Below are 23,698 nucleotides of genomic sequence, written 5' to 3' on the forward strand. Positions count from 1 at the left end.
CGCTCTGGCAACCCGCTGTTAGAGCCTCTTTTCCCTGAACGTCCCAGAGGGACGGGGGCGCGGAGAGAAATGATTGACATATCGTGTATCCATTCGTCAAGCGGGATGAGCCTGAAGAGCAGATACCACTGAGAATTATCTCGCACGGAAGGGCTTTTAGCCCCTCCCCTTCCTCCCATTGGCCTCCTAGAGCCACAGGGGTGGGAGCTTTCTAGCGGCAGCCAATGGAGGGGCAACGATGAGGAGGCGGAGAAAGAGGAGGCGGGGTAGGCGGGCGATGGTTGCAGGTTGAACTCGTTGGGTCCGCTTCTGGGGCGTAGGGTTTCGGGATCAGCCTTCGCGATCCTCTCTGCCAGGGGCTGGACCCGGAACGCGAGCTGCATTGCCTGGCTCGTACCTTCTAGGCTGCCTTCTGAGTCGTTGAGCCAGGCCGCATCTGTCACTTCCCTGCACCCCTGTCCCCACCCTAGCTTCCGATAGCCGTCCCCAGCCCAGCCCGTAGGGTCCAGGTCTCATTGTCCCTGTCCCCGCCGTGGCTGCAGACCCCTTGAGCGTCTGCCCTCCCTGCTTCCTTTCCCAGGCAAAGCCTACCAACGCCTCTAGCAGTCTGTCTTCCCCTCTTCGGTGCGTGGAGGTGGTTGGTTACCATGGTGAAGCTGGCGGCCAAATGCATCTTGGCAGGTGAGTCCGAAATTTACAGCCTCCGGAGTCCAGGGACTTCGTAAGTTATCTAGAGCTTTTGTTCGTGTAAATTGTCTACCCTCGTCCCCTACTCCCTCCGAAAGGCAAATTAATGCAACTACTGTAAATTCCATTAGGCGCGTGGAAGAATTACCTTCCAGAGCTGATTTGTAGCTCCAGCTGATTTCCCCCGCTCCCTGTCATACTCCGGGACCACCTTCACCAGTTTGAGCTGTACTCAAGATGAGTAGGCTCCTTTAAAAAGCAGGCCTAGCACACAAAGTGCTCTAACTAAAGCATGTGCTGTGTCCCAGAATTAGGCATCAGTGACTTTCCTAATCTATTAAGGGGATTTTTTTCCCTGACCCCATACCCCCTGATCACAGATAGGAAACAGTAACATACAGTTATGTACATTAGGTATAGTAATGACCAGAGTTTGCAAAAGGCCCGCGTGTGCTGTCTTTCAGACACACAGTTACTGTGCTGTCCCACACCCAGGAGGATGTAAATGTTGAAGCTCTCAAAGGTAGGAATCTTGTTTTGCTGCCTGATACATCCCAAGCACCCAGAACAGTATCTGGAACCTAGTAGGTACTCAATAACCCTTTGTAGAATGAATTAATATGTGGCATTCACACTCTTTTTATCAGTTTTCACATTTAGAAAAACATTTACCTGAAGTATATAAGCCTGGGGCCACAGAACATGTATGTACTGAGTCCTTACTACATGCTAGGCACATGTATTTCACTTAATCCTCTCACCATAGCACACTGAGGTCAGTGCTGTAGTGTTTTGATCATACTGAGGCACTGAGAGGTGAGGTCTCTCTCCCAAAGTCACCATCTTGTAAAGAAAGGTCATAGGTAGGATTTAAACTGCAGATCTTCCCAATTCCAAAACTCTTTAACTCGTGTTACTGTTGAAACCTATGGGCTCTACAGGGTTCCCTGACCAGCTCAAGAAAGAGACAGTGAGAAATTATATAGAGGAAAAAGAGATTTCTTTTTTTGAATCCTCTCTTCCAGACTGAAATAGATACTTTAAATGGCTTTTCCAATTTGAAAATAAAAGGGTGACACAGAAAGAGGACTGACAATTGTAGCTCAAATCATACTGGAGCAAAAGAAATTAATGGTTCTCAAGAGAGGTCTCTAGGTTCCAGAGTGCCAGGGGAGGCAGTATTGTGTCACAGAAATAATTTTGGCTGTTCCTGTGATTGGCTGTGTCATTTTGGACAAAGCACTTCTCTGAGCTTCAGTTTCCTCATGGATAACGTGGGATCATTTTATTTTCTCAAGTTATATATATATTTTTTAATGGACCTCTCTGTTCTCTCATCTTTTTAAATTCAACTTCCATGTGGGGCCTACTTACTGAGCACCTCTGTGTGCTGCACTGTGCTAGGTCCTCACACAGGTTGTCTCTGACTCCTCACAACAACCCTATGAGGTCAGTACTATTGTTATCCTCATTTACTGATGGGTGCTGCTGAAGCCCAGAGAGGTTGAGACACTCGCCGTCACACAGCTGGATGTGGCAGAGATGTGATCTAGACCCAGGTAATTTGATTTCCAGGTCTCTGTTCTTAGCCCCAAGCTATGCTGTCCTCCAGCCTCGATTCTAAACTCTTTGCCCTTCTTTGCGCCCACTCCCTCAGGCACTTTTCACCTGATTTCAGCCACTGCTTGAGTAAGCGATTCCTGAACTCCAACCTAGTCCTCAATCTGCAGCCTCCTTCAAGGCCTCAAGGGTATTTCCTCTTGGACGTTTATAGGGACCAAGGACCTCAGCACAGTGAATCTACCTCACCACCCCCACCCCCACCACACACACACACACCCCTCCCTAGTTTTATTTTTCCTTTCCCTTCCCAGGCCTACTGTTTCAATTGCATTAATCTGCCTTTTTTCTCCCACATAACTAGTCATTGAGGGACCTGATATTCAAGTGCTTATTCATTCAGTGGATATTTGTTGAGCACCTACTATGTGAGACACCACGCAGGGTGTGATGGGAATATGGAGGATGAATCAGGCAGCCCCTACAGCCAAGTGCCACAATGTGTATAATAACTCAAAATGCAGCAAACATTAATCTGTTGCCCTTCATGTGCCAGATTAACTACAGAAATGCCTCAAGGCACAGCTGCTAATTGTTCTGGCTCAGATAAGGAAAGAAAACAAGGCTTGACATTTACACTTTCTTTGCATTAAAGTAAATATTATTAAATGTATGGCAGCCATTGTACATATTAACTCATTAAATCCTCCTAACAATTCTATGAGATATGTGCTATTGCTATCCCCATTTTGCAGATGGGGCAACTGAAGCCTAGAGAGATGACTGACCCAAGGTAATAAGCCAGTAAGGGTGATGCTGGAATCTGCAATCTGAGTATTGTGATTTACTGCCTCTTGGTTTAGCAGGGGTAGTAATAGTGAGCGTTCTGTGGAAGGCTGTTCTGAAATCAAGGCCCACACTACCAGCAATGAGCCACATTAGCCACATAGGTAAAGACAAAGGAAGGACAGGTGACCTTCAGAGGCTGTGCAGGAAGACACTACATGGCTTTACCTAGCAGAGAGTGAATAGGATTTGGACATGGATTGGGGAGACCCAGAAGGAGGTTATCTCCCAGGGGATATTCAGAGATCAAGAGAGCAGAAGTGTAGAGTCCAGAGTCTGTGTAAGGGATAGTCAGAGTCAGAAGATGAATTGGGTTGACTGGAGATGGGTATGCAGAAGGAATCGTTGATGGGTAATGTAAGATCAAGGCAAGGTGAAAATACTGTTTCCCGAAGGTCCCTCTGTGGGTGCTGACAGGGTGCGTTAGAGCCCGGAGAAAAACGACAAGCAGAGAGGGCCAGCTGGGGAGTGTCTTCATGCAACACCCAGTCAGGAAAACGCAAAATACATTAGGCATTTCAACAGAGAAATCATAATACACAGAACTGGTTCAACAGGTGTTAGAGAACTGATAAAGCCAGAAGGAAACAGTGGGATGACACAGAAGTGGTAGAGTTGGGTTGTTAGGAGCTGGAAGCCGAACCCCACAGAGCTAGGTTCCATCCTCTGAAGCCGGGGCACTGCACAGCTGGGATGGGACCTCAGGAACTCAGACACCCAGAGTGTGATGCCCCCACATGCCACAGAGCATGAGGACCCACTTCCCCTGGGCAGGGAGCTCGGCCCCATGATCAGGGCAACACATGACCAAACCAATGCCAGGTCATCCTCGGGTCTATGTTTTGAAACCACTCCTGGTACCAAGAGCTACATATGTCAGGGTCCAGACGAAACACAGAAACCACACCAGTCATTTTGACAGGATTTAGTGTGCGATGTTATTAAACAGGCACTGGAGGACTGGAAAGACAAGGGGACAGCAGCAGAGGGTAACTACAGGAAGGAGCCTCAGGCCACGGCTGGGGAACTGAGGCAAGAGGCAGGTTGTAGATCCTGGCAGCTCAGGAGGGCCCTGTGGAGCTGAGAGGCAGCTCTCTGAAAAGGGGCGCTGCCCCCGATGCCAGTGTCTAAGGGGGTGTGATAAGGCTGGTCTGGGAGTGCAGAAAGACTGGAGATAGCAACTCATTGTCCCCTCTGGGATATCACCAAGAGAAGCGCAAACACAAGGGAAGGAACAAGTCCCACCTCCCCTCCTGTGCCTGCCAGGCTCTCTGGAACGTGCATTGGCGGAGCCTGACAGGAAGCCCCTGGCAAAGGAGAACCATGTTTGCAGAGTCCCAGCCCCAGTGGGACAGCAGGGGTGGGTGGGATTGGGGCTACGGCAGGAGCCCAGGTGTGAGGTACGAGGGAATTAGTGCATCATCAGCAGGACAAGGAAGGAAATGTGGGCTTGAGATGCAGCAGAGGATGTCAGGAAGGAAGGGGAGACCAACTGGACATGGGAGGAAGGCAGAAGAGCAGTCAGAGGTGACTGGGTGACATCTGGGGATGGCAGGAAAGAAGGGCAACATCACAAACAGAACAAGTGAGACAGGAGGGTGAGACCACTCAGGCCCCAGATGTAGGACATGGGCCCGGCTATAGTCAAACAGGTTGGATGGAGGCCCTTCATTCTGGTGGAAATACCAGCAGGTGGTTGGAGACAGAGACAAAGCTTGGAGAGAGATCCTGACCAGAGAAGTGACAGTCAAGACAGAGAGTAAAGGGGACAGAGTAGATGGGAACAGGAGGCCACAGACGGACCCACAGCAGTGCCCACAGTTGGGAGGCAGGGGGAGTGGGCAGGGCGGTAGGAGACCCAGGCTGGTGCAGGGCCACTGGGGCTGAGGGCCAGAGGGCTGGGCAAGGAGGGGGCTGCTTCAGGCTGACTCATTCTTCAGAGACGTCAAGGTGCATGAGAACTGAGAAAAAGCCATTGGATTTGGCAATTTTGAGGTTATGGTGCCTTTGCAGATGTCACCCTGTCTGCCAAGCAGTGCCCCTCCCTTTAGTCACCCCCAGGCTCAGCCTTGCCCCTCAGGAAGTCTGGCTCCCTGATGAACCTGCCCATTCATTCCTTCCTCCGTGTGTCTGCAGTCGCTTTGGTTCTCAGCTGTGCTCTTTGAATTGGCACTTGTCATCTTGTTGCTCTACAAACATGTTTATCAGTTATTTCCCCTTTCTGTGGTTGGATCCCTCCTCAGCCAACACAGGAGGTGTTCCACAAGTGTGGGCGACTCTGACTGACAGTCGGAAGAAAGATTTATGAAATTAACTGGAAAAAATCTCAGGGGAGTTTCACAAGCAGGAAGAGCCAATTTCCAACTGGATTCAGAAGGAAAACTGGAGTTGGGGAGGTGGATGCAGTCATAGGGCAAGAGGGCGAGTGATATGCTCTGTTTGCTCGGAGATGGATGGGTGCCCCGTGACAGTCCAGCATGTGGTACCCGATGTCATGGGAGGCTGTGCTGATGAGTGCCTGGAGGGACACTGTTAAAAATGGGTCAGGAGTGTCCCTGAGCTCTAGAAAAGTGGGGTCTGGCAGAGAGAGAGAGATGTTGGAATCCTAGGCAGGCTCTCCAGCTTCTCCGAGCTTCAGTCTCTTCATCTGTCAGATGAGGTTAATGACAGTCACCATGGGGGTGGGGAGTTGTGGTGGGATTGCGAAGAGCTCCTGAGGAAGGCCCAGCTCAGGTTGGTTCTCCGCTAGGCAGCAGTAGCCAATAGAAAAGCAAGACCAGAATAGCTCACTCAAATCTGGAGGAGTTAATGGGAAATGAAATGCCACAAGTAGGCAAATAATTGTCTCACAAGAGAAAATTATAGGTGGGAAAGCTCAAAACTGAAAATAAGCAGAACAGCAGGCTATCGAGAAGTCGAGGGAAGAGAAGTACTGCCACCGACTGTAAAGTGGGGAGCAGAGGTGAAGAGATGGCAGCAGGGACACACGTAGGGGGGCCAGCAAGTGCAGGGGGCCTTTGCGAGGATCTAAGGGGTGAGAATGCCAAGAATGGGTCCTGTCGGCGGTCTGGCGATGGAGGGTGGATCAGTGTAAGGCTCAAGGTGGAAAAGAGCCTGCAGGTGAGAGCAGAGGCGTCAGAGGCCAAGCAGAGCTGCAGGTGAGGCAGTGGAGAGGGCGCAGAAATTCTCAAGGCCACAGAGCACCCCGGTACCCCTGGGGGCAGGGGAGGGACTCCAGATTAAACTGCTTCCCATGGTTTTGTAAAAGGTCCAGATCTCAGTCTGAAAACTGGCATAAACCTTTAGTTTCGAGGTACCAATTTATGGGGTGCTGTGGACTAACAAAAAGAGGTAACCCAGCTGGTGTCAGATGAGCTTGGGGGAAACATCTATCTGAGCTGGTGAGGACGATTAGGGGAGAGGCCCCTGGGAAGATGGACCCGCAGTGCTTCACAAATGGCACACCAAGGTGGGGTGGATTAGGTCACTTGGAAATGGACTTCAGGATGGTGAATGTAGTACCTGACCTGTTTCCCATAAATGCAGAAACCCTCTGGACTCCTACCACACCTCCCCCGAACCCAAAAAAAGTATGCAGGGTCCTAAGTATGGAAGCTTTCAACTCAAATTGGCTCAGTCAGTCAGGTGAACCTATAAGACTGGCTGGTCCCACCTCTCTACCTTCAAGACTTCAAAGCACGTTCAAGTTTGAAAGTGTCAGTTTTTCCCCACGGGGTATGTTTCAGTGGAAGACTGTCAGTAGTACTGCCAGTGCTCTAAAGCCCTCCTTAAGCTGTTACCTTCTGGGTGAGTTCTTTGGGTGAAAAGATTACCTTTGAAGAATGTGACTCTGGCCACTGTCGGTTTTGCAGTTGGTCTCCTGGACCCACTCTGCATGTTCCTGTGAGAATCAAGTACATTTTCTCTGAAAACTCATTGAAGTTTGTGGTTTCCAGACTAGCGTTCTGGTGTGGGAGTTTCTCATGTCCAAATAGGCTGGAAGTGATGTTTTTCTCCTACTCTGACCTCACAGGAGACCCAGCTGTGGGCAAGACTGCCCTGGCACAGATCTTCCGCAGCGATGGAGCCCATTTCCAGAAGAACTACACCCTGGTGAGACAGCGGAATTGTAGGCCTGGCCAGTGCTCACAGAGAGGGGAGTGGCATTCCGAAATTTCCTAAGAAGCCCTAAAAGGCTGCTTGAATGGCCATGCGGAGATCGTGTTTCCACAAGCCAAGGGGGGTGAGGCTGTCTGTGGAGCAGGCCAGCCAGTAGTCTACTTGGTCACCATGTACAGCTCACTTGCTGGCAGGGGTTGGACAACACTAGTTGGTCCTTTCTGAATCATGCACTAAAAGTGAGTCCAGAACACAAATGCTTAAGGTGGGGACGTGCCTCCTGGCTGTCGGGTGCTTGTCCTGTCCTCCTGTAATTTGCCTCTCGGGGCCTCTGACGCACATGTTCTCTGTCTCCCTCGGCAGACAGCAGGGGTGGATCTGGTGGTGAAGACGGTGCCAGTCCCTGACACGGGGGACAGTGTGGTGAGTGGTGCCCCTGACCTGAGGGGGTTCCATGCTACCCCAAGTGGGTCCTGGCGTCCCCATGGTCACCATCGGCATCCCATAAGAGCTGTGGTGCTGGACTTGGCCTAGATACATGTGAGCGACAGAATTTGGGAAGAGAGTTGTGGAACACGGGGAGCATTCTAGGGAGGGGCTGAAGAAGAGGAAGCGAGGAAGACTGGGATAGGCCTGCCCTCACTCACCTAGTGTCAAGGTTCTAAGCCCCGGCCCTCTGGAAATCCATGACTCTTAAAATTGAATTGCAAGATGTTGTTTGTATGTACTTTCCTGGAGAGAAGGTTTAAGAATAACCAACTTCTCAAAGAGGTCCATGAGCAAAAAACAATTTTAAGTACCCCCCATGCAGTGAGAAGGGATCAGACACGTGCATAGATAACCAGCGAGCAGGGCAGGTAATGTACTGACATTCAGACAGCATGTGCCGAGGCCAGAAGCCTGCCGGGGATGCCCGGTGCCTGGAGGAAGCTGAAGTGGGGAAACACGGAGACTTCCCAGAATGGTAGCACGGGGGAGGGGCTCCCACGTAGGCTGGCCAAGGTTTGGATTGGGCAGGAAGGGTCATCCAGCGTCTTCCATGAGAATCACACCTTAGCCAACCCAGAATGGCGACAGACTGGCCTACTTTAAGCGCCTTCCCCAGGCCTACTCAGTGACCTCCTTTAACAAGAATTGCTTTAAGATTTGAAAATCAATTTGGTTAACACAGTGCAGCATGACCTTTTGGAAACCAGAGCACTTGTCAGCCTGTTTAGCATTCTGTTCTGCCAGGTGGGAAGTCAGCTTGTTCCTGGTCTTTTTGCACTTGGGGTTAGGAGAGGTGAGACGCCACACAGAAAGTGCTCGTTGGTGTGGGAAGCCATGGCATGGCCTCTCCAAGACTGTAAGTCTTCCCTTTTCCCATCATCTTCCTCATGCCTGGGGGGAAGAGAATGTGTATGAAAATGTGTGCACGTGTGTGCACATATGTCTCACCACCAAGACAGGCCCAGAGAGGGCTGAGTGTAATCTCGGCCACTTGAAGCCAGTGGTTTCCCGCCGTGTAGACTTTCTTGGGACATGCCTTTCTGATTCTAGGAACTCTTCATTTTTGATTCTGCTGGCAAGGAGCTGTTTTCTGAAATGTTGGATAAATTGGTAAGTAGCATGCAGTCTTTCTCCTAAACATCACCACCTCCATTCACCAACACGTGCCCTTTACAATATTCTCCCAGAAATTTCTGCACTCTGGCCGCCTAGAGAAGCTACCATAGCAAAATTCCTGAAGGGGCATTCCTCCCAGCCTTGGGACTTGTGGCCCATTGGCAGGAGCAGTGGCTCGTGCATGCGATTCAACCTTCCCCCAGCTCTGGAATGGCTGGGTTCCAGATGTGCCCAAACTATGGGACCCAGACCGCAGCATCCCCACGCCCAGGCCCTCCTCCAATCTCCTAGGACAGGAGCAGATCTCCCCTTCCCCTGTAGGGGGCGCCCTAGAGGCTCTGTAGTGAGGCTCACCTTGCATGCGCGGTCCTGGGCCCACAGGGTTTCCTCTCAAACATGCGCCTGCTGCTGCCCAGGGCTCACCACGCCCCTCCAGCCATCCTCTCAGGATCCAGCTTGTTGCTCGTTCCAAGGTAACAGTTCCCGCTAATCTGGGCTAGTGAGCTAATTAGAAGAGATGAGCTCTCCAGAGCCCTCCCCTGCCTTTCCAAGAACAGCAACAGCATTTTAATAGCAACTGTTTTCTGCTCCTTTTTTGTTGTCTAAGAGAAATAGATCTAATGATGGTAATTTCACATAGGGTTGGCTTCATGCATCAATTCATGATGTTTACCATGCACCTACTCTGCCCACAACCTCACACTGGGTGCTGCCCTGTCCGGCAGATGGCAAGATGTGTCTGGGCAAGTCAGAGCTACTGATCCGCTCACACCCTCCCTCCAGCCAGCCCTGACTCTGGGTTCTCCCGCTCCAGCTCCAGCTCCATTCCAGGCCTGTCCTGGGCCCCCCTCACTGAGGCCTGGAGGAAGGAGCTATCTCCTGCACGTGCAGAGGGGAGGTCAGTGTGGTTCTAGTAAGAGTTCTTGGGTGAGTCTGTGGAGTGAAGGTGTGAGGGGATCATCAGTTCATTCTAAGCTGCTCCTTTTTTGGATGCCTCCGGGAGTCAGTGTAGCCTTTGGGGGCAAGGAGGGGAGCCCTCCACAGCCAATCCTGGGCTGGCTTTCCAAGGACAACTGGAGAGAAGAGGATTCTCCCTCACATCCTGGGAGGTTACGGATACCCCAGCAAGAAACCAAGCTTTAACTGTGCAGAACGGGGTCCCCAGAGATCAGGGCATGACCAAGAGTCTGTGCACCAGGACGAGCATCCCAGCCCCAGCAGGACTATCAATGCCTGGAAGCAGGATATCCCAGGACTCTGAGCAGCCCCTGAAGGGGGCAGCCCCTGAAAGCATAGCCCTGGTTCTTAACTGGGACAGCAAGCCCTGTCCAGCTGTCAGTTTGGTTTGGATTAAGGCTGATACATCACAGGAGAGGCAGAAAGCACCCTTTGCATTTTGAAAAGCCAGCTCTTATTAAGAATATGCAAGCAAACAAGCTTCCAGGGGCTGGCTAATGGAAGAAACGAAGCTCTTTTAGGCCAGCAAAGCAGAGAAGCATAACAACTTGCATGAAAGTGAGCCTTCAATATACATATGCGTAAAAGAATAAATTAATGAGACCAGTGGCAGGCAAAAGCATTTCTGGGTAGAGAAAAGCCATAGTCCTACCCCAGTCTTTAAAGAGTTCCTGACCTGCGCAGGTCACCTACCCTCTCTGAACTTAGTTTCTTCAGCAACACAGTAAAGACATTCAGAGCAGCCCTGTCAAGTTGGGAGGTTTCACAATGAGGCCTGACAGCACCCACAGACAGCTGGCACTGTACCTTGCCCTGCCCCATGGCAGAGCCCAGCCCTCCCATTCATGCCTCTGGGTGAATTGTTTCCTTCCGTGGGTGTGGCACAGCTTTCTGACTCACATCCCCATTATAGTGCTTCATGTCTCTCCACCCACCTGCCCCTTGGGAGGCCAGATTTTCTCCCAGCCTAGAAGTCACTTTCACGGTCGCTGACATGCTCTCACTTGTCCCTCTTGCACAGTGGGAGAGGCCCAATGTCTTGTGTCTCGTCTATGATGTGACCAATGAGCAGTCCTTCAACAACTGCAGCAAATGGCTGGAGAAGGCTCGGTCACAGATTCCAGGAACCTGCCTCCCAGGTAGGCCTTCCAGGCTTCCACCTGTCAGCACCTCTCTTCTTCAGGTTCATGAGCACAAGGTCATTACAGTGGTGGCTATGAGTGCAGAAACAGAGTGCCCAGACTTCAAATATGATGCTGTGTATTGCACACAGGCTCTGCCTCTTAGCGGAGACCTCAGGGAGGTACCCACACGTCTGTTGAGCTGTAAAATGAGCATGATAATAACCCACCTTGCAGAGTGTGAGGAGACTCAAGATAATAAGGGAGAAGGTGCTGTGATACGAGTTATTTCTGAGAGCTAACCCGAGGGACGAATTTCTCATTTCCTCCTATATGTGGGGCACAAGTAAACACCCATGTCCCTGTTGTCACTTCTGAATGCTTTAAATCAGTTTATTTTTCATCCCTATGTGAGATCAACAAATTCTCCTCATTATAGACCAGGGAAAGCGATCTCCAGGGACAGGCTCAAAAATTAGCTGCAGCTGATGCAGCTGGGAATGGAACTAAATTACCTCTGAGTCCCTGACGCTGCGCCCAGTCCTTAGATTAGTATTAATGACCATTTTAAAGTTTGCTCCATGTGCTAGGAATTATCGCAAATGCTCACATAAATTCAGCCCTCGCCTGCACAGCGCTTGCAGCCTTAAGGCAGACAGATATGTATGAGGTGCAGAAAAAGGGTCAAGCAAAAGATGTGTGTGAAAAACAAAGCCCGCCTGCTCTGCTGCAGCCCCTGGGGGCCAACACAGGACCCCCTGGCCCTGTTTGTTCTCTCCCTGTTGTGCTCACCACCTCAAATCTGGTGATGTTTACACCCCTCAGAATTAGTGTGCTTGCTCTTTTATTTCTCCGGCTGTCCTCCCAGACGGCCACAGTTAAATGCAATGCTTTGGTTGTTTCTTTTGAGTAGGTGTGTTAGTGGGGAATAAGACAGACCTGGCCGGCAGACGAGCAGTGGAATCGGCTCAGGCCCGGGCGTGGGCGCTGGGCCAAGGCCTGGAATGTTTTGAAACGTCCGTGGTAAGTATCTCCATTTGCTCCCCAGCCAAGTCTGGAGTGGGCCTCTGCTGGAAGTGGCTTTTCACATGACCTCACCGGCATTGAGTAGTTACTCCACCATATGCAGAGTCTAATTTGGAAATGATGTTTACATTCTTAGGCAAGATCTCTTCTCAATATAGTGAGAGTCACTCGTGCATTCCCAGCCAGCCAGCCGTGGGCAAAGTTATGTCTCAATTAGTAAGAAGCTTAAGTTCAATTACAGTGACCCTTGATGTTTGCATGAAAAACGATGGGTTACAGTGTTGTAGGTACCTTATTGCATTGATCCTCACAATCAGTTCTGTGAACCGGAAGCTGGCCCCACAATTCCCACTTCCGTGTTGTGGAGGGGAGGTGACTTGCCCAAGGTCACATGATCACCTGACCAGCAAAAGGTTAAGCCAGGACTGGAATCCTGGCTTCTCTTCCCATCAGGGCTCTCTGTCCCACCTTGCTGCAGCCCCAAGGTGACTCTGGGCCACAGAGTGTCTTCCAACAGAGACAGCAGGAGCACTTGTTCAGGGAGACAGCCACAGTGATTTGTTTCAGGCACCTTCAGAACACTACATCATGAGTCCGACTATCCCGTGCTGGGGAGCCCCCTTCCTATGTTTGGGGTTTTTGAGGTCCCAGCCTCCCTGCAGCAGGGTGCAGGCATGTGACCCGGGCACCAATCAGATACTGCTGTTTGCAACTTGAAGGAAGAGAGTAAGGTGAAGACATGTCCCAGCAGGAGCAACCCAGAAACATCCATTTCAGGGCCACCATGGGCCGGGGTTGTTGGGGAGACTTGCTAAGCCTGGCACAGCCAGAAACATCCCTGGTTGTAAATTAGACCTCACTGTTGGTGTTGTGGACCCCAGACCTGATTCTCTGGCCCTTCAAAAGAATCATTAGCCTGCTAATAAATAGCCTGGAGGTGGTTTTCCACTCAAGCTATGGGCACTTCTGCTGTTGCGTCTACGAAACTTGACCAATGCTGCTGCTCAGTTGCTATGTGGATGTGAATTTTTCCACCGCCCAAAGTGGTGTGCTTCTGTGAGAAGAGCAGCAGAAGGCAGGTGCTCTGGCCTCTGACGGGGAGCCGCAGAACTAGCCGTGGGGCCCTCAGCATGCTACTCGGGGTCCTCAGGCTCCTCACCTAGGAAATGGGGAGAATAAAATACATCCTTCATTGAGTAATAAATCTAAGAAGTCAGATGGTGAGTATTAAAAACACTGAGCACAAAGTCTGGTACATAGTAAACACTCCATAAATGTTAGCTTTTTTTTTTAAGTAGAAATATTCCCTCTAGTAATCTTGTTTATACTGTGATTATTTAAATCCTTGTATTCTTAGATTATACAAAAATAAATGTCACTCTCACTTCTGACCCAATACTAAATAAATGAAGTCCAAATTAGTGTTGACTGCACAGAGAAGGTTCCTCATCTTTTATGCAGCACGCCTCGGAGCAGAGCAGCAAGCTGTACTACCCACAGCAAACAATATTTTAGTATTCCCTCTTCCTCCATTCACATTATGAAACTGCCTCTTCACCCCAATATCCCATATTCCCCAGACTTCATGATGGAACTCAGAAATTAACATCCACCCCAACATATTAGTCATCAAAGGCCACTAGGCTGTGTGTTTAAACTGTTCAGATAGTTGTTGCTATGCTGGTGAGAGAGGTGGGTATAAATCATGCTTGAGGAGGCTGCGGTAAGTACTTGGTATTAACTATGCAAGTTAACTAGTCCCCCCTGAGTCGATGCTAACAGAGGCGCACCTGGCAGCTTGGTTAAGAAAGCTGTAATTAAAAAGGAAATATAACCCGGTGCTATTTGAGACACAGTCAAGTCTTGACACCAAGCTCATCTCCTCTCCTCTTCCTGAGCACAACAGCCATCGTCCTGCAGACCTGAAGGAGGTACCCACATGGTTGTGGGACTTCTTTACTTTTAATTCCATACCTAGAACTTGTTTATCTTAAAACCAGAGGTTTGCACTCTGCTACCTTCACCCATTCCCTCCGCCACCCCTGACAACCACCCATCGGCTCTGGTTCTATGACCTCAGACTTTTTAGATCCACATATAGGTGAACATACAGTGTCTGACTTATTTCACTTGGCATAATGCTCTCAAGGTCCATCCATGTTGTCACAAATGGCAGGATTTCCTTCTTTTTTATGGCCAAATATATATATACATACATATACTATATCTATAATTATGTATATTTATACATTGTTATACACTTTGTATAATATATATAATATGTATATACATCAGATTTTGATTTTCTTTACTCATCTGTCAGAGGACACTTAAGTGGTTTCCATATCTTGGCTCTTGTGACATGGGGTCATGCTGCAGTGAACATGGGGCTACAGGTTTACCTCTTCAAGGAAGTGATTTCATTTCCTTTGGATATTTACCCAGAAGAGGAATTGCTGGATCACCATAGTTCTATTTTAAATATTTAGAGGACCCTGCATACTGGTTTCCATAGCCACTGCTCCAATTTACATTCCCACCAGCAGTGCACAGGAGTTCCCTTTGCTCCACATCCTATCCAGCACCTGTTATCCCTTGTCTTTTGTGTAGTTGCCATTCTAACAGGTGTGAGGTACTACCCCATTGTGGTTGTGATTTGCATTTCCCTGAGGATTTGTGTTGCTGTGCACGTTTTCATGTGCCTATTGCCCATCTGAATATCTTCTTTGGAAAAATGTGTATTCAGAACTGCCCATTTTTTAAATCAGATTATTTGTGTTTTTGCTCTTGAGTAGTATGTACAAGTTCCTTATATATTTTAGATATTAATCCCTTATCAGATGTGTGGTTTGAAAATATGCTCTCATTCATAGGTTGCCTTTTCATTTTGGTGATCCTTTTGCTATGCAAAAGCTTTTGAGTTGGCTGTTGATTTCTGCTTTTGTTGCTGTGCTTTGTTGCCACTTCCATAAAATCATTGCCAAGGTCAATGTCAGGGAGCTTTTTCCCAATGTTTCTTTTAGAAGTTTCATGGTTTCAGGTCTTAAGTTCCAATCTTAAAACCACTTTGAGTTAATTTTTGTGAATGTTATAAACTAGGTGTCTGATTTCATTCTTTTGCACATGAATATCCAGTTTTCCTAACACCATTAATTGAAGAGACTGTCTTTTCTCCATTGATTATTCTTGGCTCCCTTGTCAAATACTAGTTGACTGTATATGTGGATATTTATTTCTAGGCTCTCAATTCTGTTCCATTGGTCTTTGCTTCTGTTTTTATGCAGTACCATACTGTTTTGACTACCATAGTTTTGTAATATGGTTTGAAATCAGGATGTGTGATGTCTCCAACTTTGTTCTTTCTCAGGATTGCTTTGGCTGTTCAGGGTCTTTTGTCATTCTTGTTTGACTATTGTAATGCCCCTCCATATTTGACATTTTCAGGCTAAAATATTAAAAAGCATTCCTTAAAAAGAAGTTAAAAATTTTTTAAATATCATTCATTATTGTAAGAACTTGTACAATAATAAATATAAGAGAGTTCAAGAACAATTCATATGGATGACTCTTCCCCTGTAAGAAGGTGAGGAGAAGGGAACTGATGTTTGTTGAGTGCCTACTGTGTGCTAGGTGTTCTCCACATATTATCTATTGAAGCTTCTAAAGCCCTGTAAGAGAGCCACTGCCATCCCTGTCATACAGATGACAAGTAGACTCAAAAGGGTTGTGTAACTCTCCCTGGTTGCCCAGCTAATGAATGGTAGACCCAGAACTAGAATACAGGCCTGTCCAGCTTGAGAACCTGGGCCTTCTAGAAGGGGCTGTAGCCTCCCACAGAGCCTACTGTGGGACTCTCATGGGCAGAATTCTAGGCCAGATTAAGTGCTGATCTGAGCCTGCTCTAAGGATCCTTCACTCAAAACAAACTACTATAGGGTATGTCAGCAAGATGATCATTGGTCAATAACAAAAGGATTCCTGTCATTGGAAAGCTCTTTTAATGCATTTGGAAAATGGTTCGGTTTACATCTGCTTTTTCTGGGGCCCACCTCCACTGAATTTCTTACTTTTTTTGTTGCATTCTCCCAAGATCTTGATTTCAAGACCTTTCAAGTTCATTTGGAAATCTTTGCATGTGTGCTATGTAATACTTAACTATACTTGGAACTGCTATAACATTTTACTCTTTGATGTTGGTGTTGCCTTGGACATCATGCTCTGCACAATCAAAGGTGCCTTGCAGATGTAACTGAGTCATTTCCCTTACGTCTGCCTGGAGAGTAACAGCCTTCTGGTCCTTGGCAGTCATGAGCTTAGTGCGGATGCTCGTCTTGGCTGCACGCTGTTCTCTCATTCCTCAGTGCTCGCTTAGCACTGCTGCCTCTGTTCCTGCTCTTGGCCACTTGACTCCCCTGCTGGAACTTCCCTTGCTAGAAAGTCCAGGTAACTTTCTCCACGAGAACTAGGTTCCTTTGCACATTTCTGTTACCCTAGCTGGCAGAGTGGAAGGGCTGCTCCTCTCGAATTGGGAATCTGAATTCTAGGTTGGGCTCTGCACAGAGGAGCTGAGCCCCTGGGCCCCAGACTGCTCTTCCGCAAAACGGAGGTGCTGAACTTCAAGGCTTTGTCGCATTCTTTGGAATCCTGTTTTGTTGGGGATATTTCATTGCCTCGTGTCAAGGCTACACTTTTGTTAGCTGCCAAGGATCATTTGAAAACATCCTGTACATTCATAGCTTGAGCTACTGTTCTGAAAGTAGTGGGATCTTTCTTCTGCCAACTTGTCTCCTTAAAAAAAATTTTTTTTTTGTAATACACATGCACACCCAGAGTGAGACAGCCACAGCTGCTGAGAGGCTGCCGTTTCCTTTCCCCTAGAGCTCATCCATGCTCACCTTCTAGGCAAGTTCTTCTCACCCTGTAGAGAGAATCTAGGGCAAATTCTAGAACTTTTCTCATCTCTCATATAATGAAAAATGCTTTGACATCTTTAGTCACAAAAGTATCCATTATTTCAGTTATTAAAATGCCCAGTCCTGAGTGAAAATTCCTAACTTGATTTACAGGAAGCAGGGCTGGCTGACTGTGCCCATCTCTGCAGCTGCACTTGTCCCCAGCACACAGCCTGGGGGAGAGGGGAGATGCGGAGCTGACAGCGGGCATCTGTGTGGGGACCCACTGCGGCCCCTCCGGGCTCACTAGGTGCCGGGTGTCTGGGGCTGAGGCTCTGAGCACTTCAGAGACGCCCTCTTCCCGCCCCCATCAGCTCACCTGCAGTGTCCCTGCAGGTGTCATAATATAGTGAGAGTGGCTGAAACAGATCTAGGCTCGGACCCAGCTCCACCATTGGCAAGTGTTTGGCTTTTGGCAAGTTATCTTAATCTCTGCCTCTCCATTCCTTCTTGCAAAACAGGCATAATGGTAGTAGCTAGCCCAATGGTGTGAAAGTGAGATGAGGCAAAATGTGTGTAGCACCTGACACGAGGTGAGAGGGAGGGAGTGCTGGCTGTGTGCCGATTAGGAATAACCCAGCTGACTTCTTAAACTTGTCTCTACAGAAGGAGATGGAAAACTATGAAGCCCCGTTCCACTATCTGGCCAAGCAGTTCCACCACCTGTACCGGGAGAAGGTGGAGGTTCTCCACTCTCTGGTGTGAGGGGCTGCGACGGACTGTTGCTGCCGACAGCACGATGCTCCTGGGAATCTGGCAGCTGGCCTGTCTCCTCAGAAGATGGGAGAAGATGGAAATGCCGTGGCACTTCCGATATGTCATGGCAGCTTTAAATAAAATGAGAAAACGTAGAAGCAGCCGCTCCTCCCATTCTTGGCTAGGCGGCGCTGGTTCCGTCTTGCGCTCTGACTGCTGGCTGCAGAGCACCCCCGGGAGCTGCCCTCAGAACCGTGGCAGCCCTGCCTCCCTTGGTGGGTTGCTGCTTGTTAGAGTGGGGGTCCCACCCTGCCTGAAGGGCCCTCCACTGAGAAGGCCCCGCCACAGGGGCATTTGTATGTGCTTACAGTTCGCAGTTCGCACCGCAGTGGAGATGCTCAGCTTGCATTTGCCACGTGGCTGAGGGGCCTCATGGCCCTCTCCTTATTCTCGAAGATTTGCCTTTGCCTCCTGCTCTGCTGTCCAGATGCCAGGGCTCCCCGACAGTGGCTATTGGTGCTGACAAAACAGTGCCCTCTGCCGGCCCCCCTGCTGCCTCCTTAATAAGGGCCCAGCCCCTCCCACTGCCGGGAACCCTGAGCACCCAGGGAGCCAAGAACAGGCCCCTTTCCTTTAATGACCCCCTGCAGGGAGCCAGGCAGCAGTCATAATTCTCTGCACTGGGCTTGACTGTTTTCCATTCTGTCTCTGCTGCCAGATTAATCTTCCTAAAACACCACTTTCATCGTTTCCCTCCCCTGATTAAAGACCCACAGAGGTTCCTTATTGCCTTTACATCAGGGCTGCAGGCCGTGGGCTGCCATCCAAGGCCGCTTTGGGCTGTCACCCTGACTCTGGGGGTCTTGGCGCCTTTCAGCCCTTCACCCCCTCTCAGTCTCTGCACCTCCCACTTCATGGGAGTGGGGGATATTGTGAAGAGAGCCCCAGCTTAGGGGCTGGACAGACCTGGATTTGTCCCTGTGATAATGATGGTAATGAAAATTGCTCAGGTTATTCTTTATGGCCTGCCGTGTCTCTACATGAGCTAAGCACATTGCGTATATTAGTTAATTTAATCTTTACAATGTAGGCTTACCATCCACTTTTACAAATGAGGAACCCACCTCAGAGAATTCAGTAACTTAGCAGCAGGTGGCAGAGCCAGGATGCTCGTGGCCAGAGCTCAGCTCACAGCTACCAGCCTCCTGCCGAGCTTTGCCTGGCCTGGGGCAGGAGGAGGTCTTGTTATCTGCAAAGGGTTATGGTTAGGTCAGCCCCTCAAGGTTGTTTCAAGAAGTGAAATATCGGATAAAAGGCACCAGGCATGTGGTGTCACCTACACTGGGCTTCTCACAGCCCCTCCCCCTTCCAGTCACCTCTCAACGTGAACTCAGTGTAGACACAAATCTTCCTATCTGATCATTCTTTCAGAAGATGGTGAGGACCCACAGCACATGGGGCATTTTTCTAGGCACCAGCAACACCAAGCTGCTGGCCTCGAGTCATGTGTTCCAAAAGGGAAAACCTACAAAAAACAACTAAGGAGACATGGAGTGGACACTTCCATTTGCCTCAGAATTGGTTACTGGGCCCCAACTGTGGACAAAGAGATGCTAAGCAACCCATTTTCTTAAGAGATTGCAAAAGGCTGGGGCCAGACACCTGCCTCGGGGCTTCACAGGAGGTAGCAGAACTGGCCTGCTGCCACAGCACCCCAAGCCCCGCCCTCCTTGCTCCCCTTTATAAGAGGAAGCTGAGGGTCAAGAGGAGAGAAGGAGGGGAGAAATGGGGTTGGTGAATGGGTGTACTACTGCTCTACCCCCAGAACCAAGCAAAGGTCCCAAGAGAATCCTGAGACGAGGACGCTGCCAAGAAGAGGAGGCTGGCACCTCACTCCCCAGCTGGATGCTCACTGAGCTGCAAAAGCCTAGTGCCAACCACAGGCACAGGGAGGGGAAAGCGCCCTTGGGGAAGCTTGGCACGCGTCCCTGGAGTTGTGCCTGGCTCCCTGCGGGGGGACTGGTGGGAAGCAGCTGGCATCACCGGCAGGGAGAGCAGAAGCCCCCAGCTCATGCACAAACCCTCAGGGGGCCTCATGTAAGGACCCACATAGACGGGTGTCACTGGGCTCTCCGGACAGGTCCTGGGCAAAGGAACTGCTTCCCACCTGGAAAGGGGGGGGGCCTGCTCTGCTGGCAGGGTTAAAGGGGGATCTGGCTGCCACAGAGGAAGCTCAGCCCCAAATGACTGGATACTCATTTTCACTCAGAACACAGTAGATGGAACCAGACCAAGAGCAGGCCTGCAAGGAAAAAGGAGCAGCCCCTCCTGACCCCTGGCTCCAAGATGCCCTGGAGAGAGAGAGGAGAGAAAGCTCTTGCTCCCCACCCCTGCCACCCCCTCTGGAGAGGAGCTCTGAACTAAGACAGAGCTTTGAACTGGCCTGGTCTGTGTTTTAATAACTAAGAGGGCCTGAAATGTGTTAGGATCTGCCTATCATGAAGACCCAGTGAGAAGGGGGAGTGTGATGGGATGAAGCAACTAGAAAAGACAGATTAGGTTTGGAGTCTGCTGAGTCAAGATTCTCTAATCAACTGGTTCTATAATAAATGATCAAGATCATTTCAGACCATGTGAGGGCCATGCAGACAATACAACGGAGCTGCATTAGATGCCCATTTGTGGGGTGACCAGGTTGGGTGGACAGAAGGGACTCTAAGGAAAAGTGACATTTGAGCTGAGTTCTGCCAGCCAACCACATAGTCATAGGACAGCAGGGTGAGGGGGCGGAAGAGCCATCTAGGCAGGAAGGACAGCAAGTGCAAAGGCCCTGAGGTATGAACAAGCTTGGAGGGTCAAGGAACTTAGGCTGGTGAAGATGAAGTCTGGTGTGTGACAGGAAAAGCAGAAGGGGGTGAGGTTGACAGGGGCCACACTGGAAGGAATGTGGATTTTATTGCAAAGACAACAGGAAGCCAGTGGAGGACAGACATCATAGGTTTATAACCTCAGAGTGCCTGGCACTATTTGGGGAACCTAGTCCAGTGGTTATCAGTTACCTCACTTGCCTAAAGACCCCATTCTCCATGAGTAAACAGTATGAAATTCATGCTGTGTCTGCAGTTTATTCCTTCTACATTTTCCAAGCACCTAATGTGCTGGCCCTTGTTCTAGGAACTGGGGACTCATCAGTGACTAAAACTAAAAGCCCTACTCTTCCTCTAATGGGTGGGAGAGGGGTTCAGTTAAACAGGGAAGTTACAGTCTGGTGGATGGTACAGAGCAGGAGAGCACAGAGGGCGTGCCACGTGCCAGGGATGGGGAGTAGCCCTGTGAACTAGGAAGGTCAAGAAAGACCTGCCCGAGAAGGTGACACTTAAGTGAGATTTGAGAGAGAGCACCTTCCAGGCAGAGTCAGTTCACCAGCACCTCAAAGCTGGAACGCAACAGCTGTGGCCCACCCTCCACTTTCTTTGCCCAGCGACCAGCCCTGGGATTGAGAAGATGAGCACCGTCTGTGTGGTGGACCCTCCGGGGGAATGCCAGAGTGAATGGGACTCAGGCCCTGCCCTAGAGTTACCTACAATCCGTGGAGGAGAAAGCTGAGCCAACGCTTGACTTCTAGACCCCAGTGAAACAAAAAGACACCCAAGCCAGGGTGTCTGACTGCTGGGGGAGGGCACTGGAGCCGAGGCTCCTCCCGCTATCTCTTGGGATTGCAGGGGAAGGTTCCGCTGGGTGTCCTTCCTTTGGTGGGGACTGGTCTGGGGCTGGGTCCAGCCTCTTTGTGTTTTATTCTTTGGCTCTGTGAAGATGAACATTCCACAGTGCTTTTTGCTTCCTGGTGACACCACGTGGGCCCACCCATCAAGAGGCAGAGAAGCCCAGGCTAGCGGGAGGGTGGGAACACAGGGGCCAGCCGAGTTCTGGAGCTGGTGTTCGGAAACATATTGGTTCCCCAGCTCAAACACGATGCCTCTGTGGTGCTCAGGCACCTTCCTTGCCGAGTCGTTTGCTGCGTCCTGCCACAGAAGGGTTCCTGTTCAGATATGAATGCCATGGGGGCCAGGCCCCAGGGGGTGTTCCTGGACCCAGAAGCTCACCACGATGCTGTTTCTGCCACGAGAGCCAGCCCTGTAGTTTGCTGTGGTTGGGGAAGTTACTTTGGTTAGATTTTCTTCCTCAAGGAGACCCGGGGGCAGGAGGCAGCCTGCTGCAGTGTCTATTTAAAATGCATTTACTGTGGTGCTAAAATGTTGTTTTTAAAAATGGAATACCGAAAACTAAAAATTTCCTGTCCCAAACTGGGGGTGCATTAAGCACAGACTTGGTGGAGCCCAGGATGGGAACTGAGAATCATACTAAACCAAATCTGTCAGAGGAGGTTTATTTGCCCTGAAGATGTACAGAGGTCTTTGCTTTTGCACCTGTGTGCCCCACTCCTGTGTCTCCCTCCATGCAGGGGCCCTGCTGCACACTGAGGATGACTGAGGCTCTGCCCTTGAGAAACTCTAGGTGGGCAGGGAGCTGCAGGGAGGGTTTCCAGGGAATTGGGAGGGAAATACCTGATGCCAGCCAGGGAAGGGAATTCCCAACAAAGGGAAGAGCATATGCAAAGGCCCTGAGGCATGAAGCAGGGAGCCCTCTTGGGGAGCTGTGTGTGCAGTGTACGGTGAGGAGTAAGGGATGCCCAGCAGGTAAAAGGTTGGAGAGAAGAACAAAAAAGAGCATGGAGCTTTTGGTACACAGAGGGAGAAGTTGGACTTTTTCCAGAAGGGAGTAGAGAGCCATTAAATGGTTTTAACAGAAGTGACTTACCAGGATTTCTGCTTTAGGAAGATCAAGCTGGGAGGAATTGGAGGACGGAGTGGGAGAAGAAGTGTTTGGAAGTAAGGAGACCAGATGAGAGGCATCAGCACTTGGCCAAAAGCTGACGGGGGCGAGGGAGACAAGGCTTTACTTGTCTCCAGCATTAGGGAAAACTTGGGAGAAGTATTTTCAGCCCAACTTAGAGTTGCCTTTCTCCTGCTTTTCCTTAGAACACCAATTGATTTTTTTAATGCTTTGTCTTTATTTACTTTAGAAGCAGAGAAAACAGAGAGAGAGTGACTTCGCTGGGCTGCAAATCGTTAGCCATGGAGCCAGGATTAAGAACTCAGGCTCGGCAAACCTCTGCGGATTCTGTGACATTTATGTATACAATGCCCGTTCATGCTTCCCCTCCGCCAGTAAACAGAGCTGATGGATGAGGAGGATGGCAGCAAAGAGCTTGTTTCCATCCTGAACAGGCAAGAACACTGGAAAGGCTCATTAGGAGAAAATACCGAAGGGGCAGTGTTCAAGTTTCACCTGTGCTATGAGGGGGAAAGTGCATTTTTGCCAAAACCTTTATGTAACTGGTTTTAAGGGCAGAGGCGGATGACTCCAAAATGGAGCGTGGGGCCGGAGGCCAAGAGAGCAAAGAACGCGCTGGTCCTGGAGGGCAGGGACCACCTCGGCTACTCCTCGTAGGTTCTCTAGGACCATCCCCCAAGTGGAAAGGGCACTGGCTAAAAATGAGAAGAGTGGGATCAGAATCACAGCTGTGTGTCTAGAGGCAAGGCACTTACCCTCTTGACGGGCAGCCTCCCCATTTGTCAAATGAACAGAACAGCATCAACCTCAGCAATTATTGTGTGTGGATTAAGATACATAGGACCTCCTTTTACAGGGAATGGTATATAGTAATGCTCAAGGCATAGTAGGTGCTTTCCAAATTTTCTCTAGTGATTATGGCTTTTTTATGAACATAAAAGTAATGTTAGCTTATTATAAAAAAAAAAGTCTAAAATACTGAAAAGTGTAAAGAAAATGGAAATTATTCAAATTCTACCCCCCAGAAATAGCCACCATTAACATTCTAGTATGTATTTCTGTCCTTTCTCCTCTGCATATAAAATTCTATACATATTTTTTAAACCAAAAATGTGATGACGGCATATATGCTTTTTGGGGTTTTTTTCTTTTCACTTAGCAATGTCTTGAGGACATCATTTCAGGTTAAAAAATACCATTTGATATGATCACTTTATTTCTTTTTAAGTCATGGAAATTTTTTAACACACACAAAAATAAAACAGCACAATAGCC

At 49.4% G+C, this 23,698-nt stretch overlaps 1 protein-coding gene and 1 long non-coding RNA gene across 2 annotated transcripts in view; one reads left to right on the forward strand and one right to left on the reverse strand.

Annotated features, from left to right (window-relative positions):
* The first annotated feature begins 263 nt into the window (after nt 1-263).
* On the forward strand, nt 264-17,727 carry IFT27 (intraflagellar transport 27). Its single transcript, XM_036891027.2, has 7 exons — nt 264-681; nt 7,127-7,206; nt 7,576-7,635; nt 8,752-8,811; nt 10,796-10,913; nt 11,809-11,918; nt 17,480-17,727. The coding sequence occupies exons 1-7, from the start codon at nt 648-650 to the stop codon at nt 17,576-17,578; spliced, it is 561 nt and encodes a 186-aa protein (XP_036746922.1). The 5' UTR covers nt 264-647; the 3' UTR covers nt 17,579-17,727.
* Nucleotides 12,943-23,698, reverse strand: part of LOC118915338 (uncharacterized) — a 175,971-nt gene continuing 165,215 nt past the window's right edge. Inside the window, exon 4 of the long non-coding RNA XR_005026039.2 lies at nt 12,943-13,080. This is a non-coding gene — a long non-coding RNA (uncharacterized LOC118915338). The remainder of the gene's footprint in view (nt 13,081-23,698) is intronic.

Source organism: Manis pentadactyla, chromosome 10, assembly GCF_030020395.1.
Source record: "Manis pentadactyla isolate mManPen7 chromosome 10, mManPen7.hap1, whole genome shotgun sequence".
In the NCBI taxonomy this organism is placed as follows: Eukaryota; Metazoa; Chordata; class Mammalia; order Pholidota; family Manidae; genus Manis; species Manis pentadactyla.

Bases quoted from the DNA above. Each gene is read 5' to 3' on its own strand.
- IFT27 (XM_036891027.2), top strand. From the start codon at position 648: ATGGTGAAGCTGGCGGCCAAATGCATCTTGGCAG. The intron at 8,812-10,795 runs GTAAGTAGCATG...CCTCTTGCACAG, and splicing joins CTGAAATGTTGGATAAATTG to TGGGAGAGGCCCAATGTCTT. The intron at 10,914-11,808 runs GTAGGCCTTCCA...TCTTTTGAGTAG, and splicing joins TCCAGGAACCTGCCTCCCAG to GTGTGTTAGTGGGGAATAAG.